This window comes from Chiloscyllium plagiosum, unplaced genomic scaffold (assembly GCF_037043375.1).
Source record: "Chiloscyllium plagiosum isolate Xiang-an unplaced genomic scaffold, Cpla_swu_hap1 HiC_scaffold_12, whole genome shotgun sequence".
Taxonomy (NCBI): domain Eukaryota; kingdom Metazoa; phylum Chordata; class Chondrichthyes; order Orectolobiformes; family Hemiscylliidae; genus Chiloscyllium; species Chiloscyllium plagiosum.
In genome coordinates, this window is record NW_028270150.1 from 93088816 (window position 1) to 93102599 (window position 13784).

The 13784-nt window shown below is 49.0% G+C and overlaps 1 protein-coding gene across 1 annotated transcript in view; it reads left to right on the top strand.

The window, feature by feature from the left end:
* LOC122547760 (uncharacterized) overlaps nucleotides 1-13784 on the top strand; it is a 52725-nt gene that overhangs the window by 11601 nt on the left and 27340 nt on the right. The window contains exons 3-5 of the mRNA XM_087992415.1: nucleotides 3394-3853; nucleotides 8769-8918; nucleotides 10543-10682. Coding sequence (XP_087848541.1) covers nucleotides 3394-3853; nucleotides 8769-8918; nucleotides 10543-10682 — 750 coding nt within the window. The remainder of the gene's footprint in view (nucleotides 1-3393; nucleotides 3854-8768; nucleotides 8919-10542; nucleotides 10683-13784) is intronic.

Consider the following 13784-nt stretch of genomic DNA (forward strand, 5'->3'; position numbering starts at 1 on the left):
AGAGGGGAACACCACACACTGAGAGTAACAGGCAGAGAGAGGGGAACACCACACACTGAGAGTAACAGACAGAGAGAGGGGAACACCACACTCTGAGAGTAACAGACAGAGAGAGGGGAACACCACACTCTGAGAGTAACAGACTGAGAGAGGGGAACACCACACACTGAGAGTAACAGACAGAGAGAGGGGAACACCACACACTGAGAGTAACAGACAGAGAGAGGGGAAGACCACACACTGAGAGTAACAGACAGAGAGAGGGGAACACCACACACTGAGAGTAACAGACAGAGAGAGAGAGGAACACCACACTCTGAGAGTAACAGACAGAGAGAGGGGAAGACCACACTCTGAGAGTAACAGACAGAGAGAGGGGAACACCACACTCTGAGAGTAACAGACAGAGAGAGGGGAACACCACACGCTGAGAGTAACAGACAGAGAGAGGGGAACACCACACACTGAGAGTAACAGACAGAGAGAGGGGAACACCACACACTGAGAGTAACAGGCAGAGAGAGGGGAACACCACACTCTGAGAATAACAGACAGAGAGAGAGGAACACCACACTCTGAGAATAACAGACAGAGAGAGGGGAACACCACACACTGAGAGTAACAGACAGAGAGAGGGGAACACCACACACTGAGAGTAACAGGCAGAGAGAGGGGAACACCACACACTGAGAGTAACAGGCAGAGAGAGGGGAACACCACACTCTGAGAATAACAGACAGAGAGAGAGGAACACCACACACTGAGAGTAACAGACAGAGAGAGGGGAACACCACACACTGAGAGTAACAGGCAGAGAGAGGGGAACACCACACACTGAGAGTAACAGGCAGAGAGAGGGGAACACCACACTCTGAGAATAACAGACAGAGAGAGAGGAACACCACACTGTGAGAGTAACAGACAGAGAGAGAGAGGAACACCACATTGTGAGAGTAACAGACAGAGAGAGGGGAACATCACACACTGAGAGTAACAGACAGAGAGAGGGGAACACCACACACTGAGAGTAACAGGCAGAGAGAGGGGAACACCACACACTGAGAGTAACAGGCAGAGAGAGGGGAACACCACACTCTGAGAATAACAGACAGAGAGAGAGGAACACCACATTCTGAGAGTAACAGACAGAGAGAGGGGAACACCACACTGTGAGAGTAACAGACAGAGAGAGAGAGGAACACCACATTGTGAGAGTAACAGACAGAGAGAGGGGAACATCACACACTGAGAGTAACAGACAGAGAGAGGGGAACACCACACTCTGAGAGTAACAGACAGAGAGAGGGGAACATCACACACTGAGAGTAACAGACAGAGAGAGGCGAACACCACACACTGAGAGTAACAGGCAGAGAGAGGGGAACACCACACTCTGAGAATAACAGACAGAGAGAGAGGAACACCACATTCTGAGAGTAACAGACAGAGAGAGGGGAACACCACACTGTGAGAGTAACAGACAGAGAGAGAGAGGAACACCACATTGTGAGAGTAACAGACAGAGAGAGGGGAACATCACACACTGAGAGTAACAGACAGAGAGAGGGGAACACCACACTCTGAGAGTAACAGACAGAGAGAGGGGAACATCACACACTGAGAGTAACAGACAGAGAGAGGCGAACACCACACTCTGAGAGTAACAGACAGAGAGAGAGGAACACCACATTCTGAGAGTAACAGACAGAGAGAGGGGAACACCACACTGTGAGAGTAACAGACAGAGAGAGAGAGGAACACCACATTCTGAGAGTAACAGACAGAGAGAGGGGAACATCACACACTGAGAGTAACAGACAGAGAGAGGGGAACACCACACTCTGAGAATAACAGACAGAGAGAGAGGAACACCACATTCTGAGAGTAACAGACAGAGAGAGGGGAACACCACACTGTGAGAGTAACAGACAGAGAGAGAGAGGAACACCACATTCTGAGAGTAACAGACAGAGAGAGGGGAACATCACACACTGAGAGTAACAGACAGAGAGAGGGGAACACCACATTCTGAGAGTAACAGACAGAGAGAGGGGAACACCACACTCTGAGAATAACAGACAGAGAGAGAGGAACACCACATTCTGAGAGTAACAGACAGAGAGAGGGGAACACCACACTCTGAGAATAACAGACAGAGAGAGAGGAACACCACATTCTGAGAGTAACAGACAGAGAGAGGGGAACACCACACTGTGAGAGTAACAGACAGAGAGAGAGAGGAACACCACATTCTGAGAGTAACAGACAGAGAGAGGGGAACATCACACACTGAGAGTAACAGACAGAGAGAGGGGAACACCACACTCTGAGAATAACAGACAGAGAGAGAGGAACACCACATTCTGAGAGTAACAGACAGAGAGAGGGGAACACCACACTGTGAGAGTAACAGACAGAGAGAGAGAGGAACACCACATTCTGAGAGTAACAGACAGAGAGAGGGGAACATCACACACTGAGAGTAACAGACAGAGAGAGGGGAACACCACATTCTGAGAGTAACAGACAGAGAGAGGGGAACACCACACTCTGAGAATAACAGACAGAGAGAGAGGAACACCACATTCTGAGAGTAACAGACAGAGAGAGGGGAACACCACACTCTGAGAATAACAGACAGAGAGAGAGGAACACCACATTCTGAGAGTAACAGACAGAGAGAGGGGAACACCACACTCTGAGAGTAACAGACAGAGAGAGGGGAACACCACATTCTGAGAGTAACAGACAGAGAGAGGGGAACACCACACTCTGAGAGTAACAGACAGAGAGAGGGGAACACCACACTCTGAGAATAACAGACAGAGAGAGAGGAACACCACATTCTGAGAGTAACAGACAGAGAGAGGGGAACACCACACTCTGAGAATAACAGACAGAGAGAGAGGAACACCACATTCTGAGAGTAACAGACAGAGAGAGGGGAACACCACACTGTGAGAGTAACAGACAGAGAGAGGGGAACACCACACTCTGAGAGTAACAGACAGAGAGAGGGGAACACCACACTGTGAGAGTAACAGACAGAGAGAGAGAGGAACACCACATTCTGAGAGTAACAGACAGAGAGAGGGGAACATCACACACTGAGAGTAACAGACAGAGAGTGGGGGGAACACCACACTCTGAGAGTAACAGACGGAGAGAGATGGGAACACCACACACTGAGAGTAACACAGAGTGTGAAGTTGTGAGTCTCACAGTCACTTGAGGTGTGTTTCCCTGACAACTGAGAGTGTGAGTTTGTTGAGCTACTGTGCGACTGGCAGTAGAAAATGATGAATTCATGCATTTTAGACACACACCATTGTCACTCCGCTCACAAGTATAAAAAAAGACTTGCAAACCAAATTGTATTCTGACAATTTCCAGACTGTTCATCGTCCTGAGCGCAGTGAGGATACCCACGTCCCTGAGAATCTCGGTGACACTGTATATTGGCCGTACGACAAGCAGAAGATGGAGCTGCTGTTCAGTTTGGAGATGACGCGATCCTGTGAGGGCCTGGTGGAGCCAGCCCCAGCTGAGAACCATGATCCTTTACTGGCAGGGGACAGCGGGAGGTTACACGGTGAACACACCGGTGCGGAAACTTTCTGTAAAGCTCCCAGCGACAGGCTCGGTGGAGAGGAGGCTGCAGGCGCTATGTGCGGCAGTGTGAAACCACACGGACTGCTGGTGGCTTTGAATCGGGCTTCCCTCTGCAGAGTGCAGGGGCGTGGCCCATCTTGGTCCTCAGCGCTCACGTGTCCCGTGTGCCAGAAGAAAGAATGTGACATACACAGTGTTATTGTCAACTCGGAGGTGAAATCGGAACTCTATTATCTGGAAGGTGAGCAATTCCTTTTACAACTAATCTCTGAGCTCAGTAATTCAGCAAAGTGAGCTCGCGTAGGTTTGTCTAGGTGGGCCGAAGGGCCTTTATTGATCTGTGCTACTATGATTCAGTACCTTAAGTTTTATTTGATGTTTGCTCCCAATATCTTTAGCAGCTGGTAAGTTATAGGGATTGAACGCCAGGCTAGTGTGAATGTTGACATTGGTTTGACCTTAAGCTGCACACAGAAGGATTGTAGAGTAGGGTCACACTCTTATCTTCCATCAGGTCTCCATCCCATGTGACCAGACTTCATTTGGAGTGGCTCAGTGGTTCGCACTGCTGCCTCACAGCGCCAGGGACCCAAGTTCAATTCCAGTCTCGGGTGACTGTCTGTGTGGGGTTTGCACCTTCTCCCCGTGTCTGCGTGGGTTTCCTCCGGGCGCTCCGGTTTCCTCCCACAATCCAAAGCACATGCAGGTCAGGTGAATTGGCCATGCTGATTTTCCCCATGGTGTCCAGGGATGTGCACGCTAGGTGGGTTAGCCATGAGAAGTGCAGGGGAGTGAGTCTGGGTGGGATCCTCTTTGGAGGGTCAGTGCGGACTCGATGGACCAAATGGCCTATCTCCACAATGTGGGGACTTATTATGACCTGGCTCCATCTACACCCCTTCAGTATTGTCTGAGTGTCAGTACAGTTACAACTTTAGGGTAACTAACTCTGGACAAGTTTGTAACTAGTGGTGTTCATAGCCACCTGGGTTATAACTCAACGTATATAATTGCCAATTGCCCCAGTCAGAAATGTAGAGCCTATCACCACCTTCATCCTTTAGCTGACTTTTTCAAGGAATACTTGTCCAAATCTTGACCACTCCTGAGTGACTGGGAGACGTGACAAAGGACATAGAGGAAGATAGTCAACCAGTTGGAAATAAGGGGAAGGCAGTGGCGATATCTCTGGGCTAGTAATCTTGGCTAATGTCGTGGTCAGAGGTTCGAATCCACAATCCCCTGAACACCGCCCCCCCATCCCCCCTCCCCAACACCCCCAGTGTCAACTGGTGGAATATAATGTCAATAAATCTGGAACATGATTAATATCAGTTAATATTAATAAAAACCATCTGGCTCATTAATGTCCCTCAGGGAAGGAAATCTGCCATCCTTACCTGGTCTGGCCTGACTCCAGCAAAGTCAGTTGACTCTTAACTGCCCTCTGAAATGGTTCTACTCAAGTCCAACCCACTCAGTTCCAGGGTAATTAGGGATAGGTTGGTTGTGTCACCATTAGTCTTACCAGACCATAGGGGCTGCTCTCTCCATGAGAGAGTGAAGTGACTGGTGGAGGTTTAAGCTGAGGGCCACCATACCTCAGGCGAGGGAAGAGGTTGTAAAGGAGAGTCCTTCATGGTAACGTCAAACCGGTGATGGGAATTGAACCCACACTGTTCTGTAAACTAACGATCCAGCAAACTGAGCTAAACCGATTTTTAGGGATAGGTGATAAACATGGGAACACTGAAACAGGAGTAGGCCATTCTGCCCATCGAGCGTGTTCTACCATTCAGTGAGATCATGGCTGTTCTGTGGCCTAACTATCTATATACCTGCCTTTGACCCATTTCCCTTAATAGCTTTTGCTTAACAAAAAATTATCCATCTTAGATTTAAACTTAACAACTGATCTAGCATCCACTACCATTTGTGGAAGAGAGTTCCAGACATCTCCCACCCTGTGTGTGTAGTAGGACTTGCAAACCTCTCTCCGGAACGCTCTGGCCCTCATTCCCAAACCATGCCCCAATTTCTAGAATCCACAGCTAGTGGAAATAATTGATCCTTGTCTACCCTGTCCTTTCCTGTTCCTATCTTGAAGCTTTCAATCAGATCACTCCTTAACCTCCGAAATTCTAGAGAAGATCAACTGTGCAATCTCTCCTCATAACTTCACCCCCTGAAGTCCTGGTATCATTCTTATAAAGCTTCATCGTAGTCCCTCTAAGGCCGGTCTATCCTTCTGAAGGTGTGCTCCCCAGATCTGCTCACTGTACTCCAAGGGGGCTCGAATTTGAGGTTTGTACAACTGCAGTATAAGGTCTGCATCCTCCCACTCCTGTAGAAAGGCCGGCAGTCCATTAGCTTACTTGATTATCTTCTGCACCCGTTTGTGGTATCTTAAAGATCTATGCACCTGAATTGCCAAGTCTCTGTGGACATCCGCTGCGTTTATCTTCATGCCATTTAGAAAGTACCCAGTACTATCCTTTTTACCCTGGTCCAAAAATGGATAATCTCACGTTCAATTCCATCTGTCAAAGTTTTGCCCATTCGCCTGTCTATCACTAGCAGAGAGTCATAGAGTCCTATAGCGCAGAGACAGACCCTTTGACCCAGACTGGTTCATGCTGACCAAAATATCCATCCACGCTAACCCCATTTCCCTGCACTGGGCCCATATCCTTCTAATCCTTTCCTAGCCATATATTTGATCAAATGCCTTTGAAATGTTGTTAATGTACCTGCCTCAACCACTTCCACTGGCAGCTCATTCCATATGCGTACCACCCTCTGTGTAAAAACATTGTCCCTCAGGTTACCTTTTATTCTTTCCCCTCTAACTTTAAACTGATGCCCTCTCGCCCTCGATACCCCAACCCTGGGAAAAACACTGAGTACATTCACTCAATCCATGCCTCTCAAAATCTTATAAACCTCTATAAGATCCCCCCTCAGTCTCCTACGCTCTAAAGAAAAAAGCCCTATCTTGTCCAATCTCTGCCTATAACTCAGATCATTGAGTCCTGGGGCAACATCTTTGTAAATTTCATCTGCTGTCTCTCCAGTTTAGTAACATCCTTCCTGCAGTAAGGTGACCAAAACTGAACACAATACTCCAACGTCCTGTATAACTGCAACATAACTTCCCAACTTCTATATTCAATGCGCTTTTAATTTTATGCTAGAATCTACACTGTCTACACCTAACGTTGTGTCATCAGCAAATTTGGGTATTTGACTTGATATATGCTGTTATCCATGTCAATAAGTAACGTGACTAATTGAGGCCCTAAGGCAGTGAGGCACCACTGGGTCTCATCCTGCCAATTTCAGTCACAAACACAGTAGTTGCTGGGAAAAGCTCAGTAGGTCTGGCAGCATTCAGGGCCGGTGACCCTCCCTCAGACTCCTGTCAATTTAAGTACCTCCCCTGGTTATTAGAGAGGACTTAGGGAAAGTTATAGATAAAGGAGAACTAGTAGCAGTAAACTGTCATTTCGCCAGTAATGGATACTGGTAGAGACGGCAGACACCACAAGGAGGCGGTAGTAGGGTGATGTTCACAAGAGAGCTCTGCACACCCACCCTCAGTGCAGCATCCACTCCCCCCACTGGATAACCAGTGAACTGCGCAGGTCCTGAGGAGAAAGACATGCCCTGTACCCACCCTGCCACATCAGGGCAGTGGCACCACCTCAAACCTCACCCACCTCTGCCAGTCTCCTGCTGCTCTGTTGACACAAGGTTCCTCCCGGTCTTTCCTCCGGCCTCCAAACTGCACTATGGACCTTTTCCTGGCATCACCAGTCCCTCGATGGTCCTCTGGTTCCTCTACCGGGGATCAGAGTCAGGTCCTTGAGCACAATTGCACTCAACCGCTAATTACCTTTCACCCCAAGACCATTCCTGGGAATGCTTGGAGGCTTTTTAGAAGGATCAGGTGAAAGTCACTCTACTTACACGACAGAAGTGAAGCATTAGAAAGTCTTCAGTTTGTCCGAAGCTGAGGATAGCGAACGTAGCTTGTGTGAAAAAGGCATCATGATTTGGAGATGGAGGTGTTGGACTGGGGTATACAAAGTTAAAAATCACACAACACCAGGTTATAGTCCAACAGGTTTATTTGGAAGCACTAGCTTTCGAAGCGCTGCCCCTTCATCAGGTGGTTGTGGAGAATAAGATTGTAAGACACAGACAGCCCCACACAGGGAAACTCACACCTTCGGTGCATTACCTGGGCTGACATGACACCAATTGCTCAAGTTCACTTGACAATGTAACTTGTAAAAAGAGTTTTGTGATGTACATATGAAAGAACTGAAACCAATATGGTCATTCGAAAAGATGAGAAACTGACCAAACAATCCAGGTCTTTTTCAATATATAATTTCAGTTACATTACACTGTAAACATTTGCTATAAATTCTGTGTCTTTCAATCTTATTCTCCACCATCACCTGATGAAGGAGCAGCGCTCCGAAAGCTAGTGCTTCCAAATCAACCTGTTGGACTATAACCTGGTGTTGTGTGATTTTCTTAACCTTGTGAAAATGAGAGAAGACCTTAGAGAATGGAAAAAATAAATTGTCATTATCTTGTTTATTTCCCAAAAATCACCGTTACCGTTCAGAGCAAAAGAATCATTGATCAGTTGAGTTAAACGTGCATAGCATTTATAAAGGAAATCTACCCTTTGACTGAAATATGGCTACTCTGAAACACAAACCCCATATTGTAGTCCCTTTGGCACAAAACATCCTGGGGCTTGTCACTTCCAATCCATTCTTTCACACCTTGTGTGGATCACTAGCAAGATCAATATTTATTTCTTGACCCTAACTGCCCTTGAACTGAGTGCCTTGCAGAGGGGCAGTTGAGGGTCCCCTGTATTGCTGTGAGCCTGGAGTTACATGTAGGCCCAGACCAGGTCAGGATAGCAGTTTTCCTTCCCTGAAGGATGTGAGTGAGCCAAATGGGTTTTCACAGCAACTGACCATCGCTTCATGGTCACCTTCGCTCTCCACGTGGGTTTGACATGCCACCAGCAGTCTTTGGTGGATTCGAACCCAAGTCCCAGTAAGTTGCTGTACACGATGTCACCACCTCCACTCTCTTGTCAGCAGTAATTGGGTTGTGTCTCTCGACAGAACAAGTGCCCCCCGGTGATTGCTGTGGGATGATCATGAAGGTAATGAACAGCGAATACCCACTCCTAATTCACAACGAGAGAGACCAGTACCTCCGGCCTGGCAACTGCTACCAAACCATAGTGCTGAGCCAGCAGGTTCCTGAGTCTGGTAGGTGACTTCGTTCAAAATGGATGCTGCTCTGCTGCAGCACCTTCTACTTGGCTAATGTCGCTCTGCATTCTTAGTCGGTCTTATTTATATCCTCGCTTCCTGTCCAAATGACTACCAGCTGAGACAGAGATGAAGATCTCTTCTCTCGAGGTAACCTCCTCTGGCCTTGGGTGTGCAGAATCCTGACAGGGACCCTGGACTGTATTAGATTCAGCAAATTCTGCAAGCATCAGGCAAGTCAGAGGTGACATGGACTAGGTGTCCTCCTGTCCTTGGAAAATCAATGTACGGTCAGCATCTCTCTGTCTCTGCAAGTTACATACAGACCATCAGTGTGTCTGGGAAGGACTGTTGTACACAGTCAGTGTGAACCTGCACTTCTCAGCCCAAATCAAAGTCTGAGGCTCCCCCATCGCTTTACCCTGAATCTAATACTGGCAACCACGCTGTCCCTGAATGTTGGCCATGTCTCGAACCAAAGAGAACGTAAGAACTAGGAACAGGAGTAGGCCGTCTGGCCCATCGACCCTGCTCAGCCATTCGACAAGATCATGGCAGATCTTTTCATGGACTCAGCTCCACGTACCCGCAAGGTGGAAGTGGGTACTGCAGATGCTGGAGATCAGAGTCTAGATTAGAGTGTGGTGCTGGAAAGGCACAGCCAGTCAGGCAGCATCTCAGGAGCAGTGAAATCGACGTTTCGAACAAAAGCCCTTCATCAGGAATCAGGTGGTGGAGACGGGGGGGGGGGGGGGTTTCCCGATGAAGGGCTTTTGCTTGAAACGTCGATTTGCCCGCTCCTCAGATGCTGCCTGACCTGCTGTGCTTTTCCAGCGCCACTCTAATCTTGACTCCACTTACCCGCCCTCACACTGTGTCCCTTAATTCCTTTACTGTTCAAAAAAGTACCTATCCGAGCTTTAAAAATGCTCACAGAAGTCATGTCGACTGCTTCACTGAGGAAGGAATTCCACACATTCCCAACCCTCTGGGGGAAGAGGTTCCTTCACAGTTTAGTCCTAAATCTGCTCCCTCTAATCTTGAGGCTATGTCCTTCCATCCACCAGTGCAAACATCCTCTCTTATTTCTAACATTACCTATTCCTTTCATAATTTTAAATGTTCCCCCCTCATTTTCTAAATTCCAATGAATATAATCCCAGTCTACTCAGTCTCTCCCCATACGCCAACCTCCTTAAATCCAGAATTAACCTCGTGAATTCCTCTGCACCCCATCTCCCCAGTACCAGGACATCGCTTGTCAAAGTGAAATGGATTACTTACTATGTCTGACTCATTAACTTAGCAAAGTAATCAAAAGTTACTGAATCCCAGCTCCGAGACTGACACATCTTGCTGGTTTAAAAATAAAATTATCAGCACTCGCCGACCCGAACTGATGTCACTCCTTGACGATTTGGTAATTGAGGCTCCTATTGCCAGAGCACTCTATCCTCAAACCCTGCCCAGCCTCAATTACATTCCTTTAATCCCCTTTGTAACACCCTCTCATTGACTGAGGATAGAAGAGAGATTCTGTCAAACAAATTGTATCAGTTGCTAAAACCAGCGAGTGAAAGACAAATTGCCTCAGTTATGTCCACTTTTATTCCCTTCACAGCCCAGCTGACAATCTTTTATTACAAGTCCAACAAGATTCTCAAGCCATATTGCGGGATGCCTGTGGTGCTCAATTTTTCAAAAACAAATTATTTCCTGGCATGTCAGACAGAAGGGAGCGACGTCCTGCTCAAGATCGAGGTGAGGGAGCCACTGTTGTTCTCCGGTTTGTTGCGGCCAGCTGGCTATGGGTGGAGAAAGCTCATTGCTGTCATGAAATAGTCTGCAATATTAAGATACGAGAGCACAGGCGATTAAAAACCATGGAAGCTGTCTCATGACAGAATACTGGCATCTGACACAAGCCCCAGCCACACTGCCCAGGTCAGAGTTGACAATGTCACATCAACACCCTCTGATCACCTCTTCACACACGCATATTCATACTCACGCTCACTCACATATACAAACACTCACATACACACACCCACTCGCAATCACACACAGTCACATTCTCACTCATACACAGACACACACGCTTATACTCACACACTCACTCACACACAGACACTCACACTCTCACTCACACACTCACACATGCACTCGCACATACACATGCTTACAAACATAAACACACTCATCCATACACACAGACACACACTCACACACTCAGCCACTCTCACAGACTCACACAAACACACCCAAATGCACACATGTACTCTCACACACATGTACTCTCACACACCCACATACTCTCTCTCACACACCCACAAATATACACATGCTATTGCTCATGCACACGTGTGTACGCACATAGTATTTCTCACACATACACAGAGACGGTCACATAGACACTGACATTTTCCCACTCCCACATGCACACACAGACACACGCACACTCAGACACACAAACTCACATAGACAAACGGACACACACACTCACACACTTGTACTCTCAAACACACATTCTCTCATTCTCATGCTCACATATGCCCGTGCACACTCACATGCACACCCATACTCTCACAACTGTACACTCACACCCGTACACTCACACCCGTACTCTCACACCCGTACTCTCACACCCGTACTCACACCTGTACCCTCACACCCGTACCCTCACACCCGTACTCTCACACCCGTACTCACACCTGTACCCTCACACCCGTACCCTCACACCCGTACCCTCACACTCGTACCCTCAAACCCGGACACTCGCACCCGTACTCTCGCATCCGTACTCTCGCACCCATATTCTCACACCCATCCCCTCACACCTGTACCCTCACACCCGTACCCTCACACCCGTACTCTCTCACCCGTACTCTTACACCCATACCCTCACACCCATACCCTCACACTCGTACTCTCACCTCCATACTCACACCTCCATACTCACACACCCGTACTCTCTCACTCGTACCCTCACACCCGTACTCTCACACCCATAATCTCACACCCGTACCCTCACACCCGTACCCTCACACCCGTACCCTCACACCCGTACCCTCGCACCCGTACCCTCGCACCCGTACCCTCGCACCCGTACACTCGCACCCGTACTCTCTCACTCGTACCCTCACACCCGAACTCTCACTCCCATGCTCTCTCACCCGTACTCTTACACCCGTACCCTCACACCCGTACCCTCACATCCGTACCCTCACACTTGAACTCTCACCCCCATACTCACACACCCGTACTCTCTCACTCGTACCCTCACACCTGTACCCTCACACCCGTACCCTCACACCCATAGCCTCACACCCATATTCACACACCCATACCCTCACACCCATACTTTCGCACCCGTACCCTCACACCCGTACTCTAACACCCGTACTCTCACACCCATACTCTCACACCCGTACCCTCACACCCGTACCCTCACACCCGTACCCTCACACCCATACTCTAACACCCGTACACTCACACCCGTACTCTCACACCCGTACTCTCGCACCCGTACCCTCACACCCATACTCTCGCACCCGTACGCTCACACCCGTACTCTAACACACGTACCCTTACACACGTACTCTAACACCCGTACTCTCACACCCGTACTCTCTCACTCGTACCCTCATACCCGTACCTTCATACCCGTACCCTCACACGTGTACCCTCACTCCCATATTCTCACACCCATAATCACACACCCATATTCACACACCCATACCCTCACACCCATACTCTCGCACCCGTACTCTAACACCCGTATACTCACACCCGTACTCTCACACCCGTACCCTCACACCTATACCCTTACACCCGTACTCTCACACCCATACCCTCTCACCCGTACTCTTACACCCGTACACTCACACCCGTACTCTCACACCCGTACCCTCACACCTATACCCTTACACCCGTACACTCACACCCCTACCCTCTCACCCATACCCTCACACCCGTACCCTCACACCCGTACTTTAACACCCGTACTCTCACACCCGTACCCTCGCACCCATACTCTCGCACCCGTACCCTCACACCCGTACGCTCACACCCGTACTCTCGCATCCGTACACTCAAACCCCTACCCTCACACCTGTATCCTCACACCCATAACTTCACACCCATACTCTCACACCCGTACCCTCACACCCGTACCCTCACACCCGTACCCTCACACCCGTACTCTCACACACGTACCCTCACACCTGTACCCTCACACCCATAACTTCACACCCATACTCTCACACCCGTACCCTCACACCCGTACCCTCACACCCGTACCCTCACACCCGTACTCTTACACCCGTACTCTTACACGCGTACACTCAAACCCCTACCCTCACACCCGTACTCTCGCACCCATATTCTCACACTCATACCCTCACACCTGTACCCTCACACCCATAACTTCACACCCATACTCTCACACCCGTACCCTCACACTCGTACCCTCACACCCGTACTCTCACACCCGTACTCTCACACCCGTACCCTCACACCCGTACTCTCGCACCCATATTGTCACACCCACACCCTTACACCCGTACCCTCACACCCGTACTCTCTCACTCGTACTCTTACACCCGTACTCTTACACCCGTACACTCACACCCATACCCTCACACTCGTACTCTCACCTCCATACTCTCTCACCCGTACTCTTACATCCGTACCCTCACACCCATACCCTCACACTCGTACTCTCACCTCCATACTCACACACCCGTACTCTCTCACTCGTACCCTCACACCCGTACTCTCACTCCCGTACACTCGCACCCGTACTCTCACACCCGTACTCTCACACCCGTACTCTCGCACCCGTACACTTACACCCGTAACCTC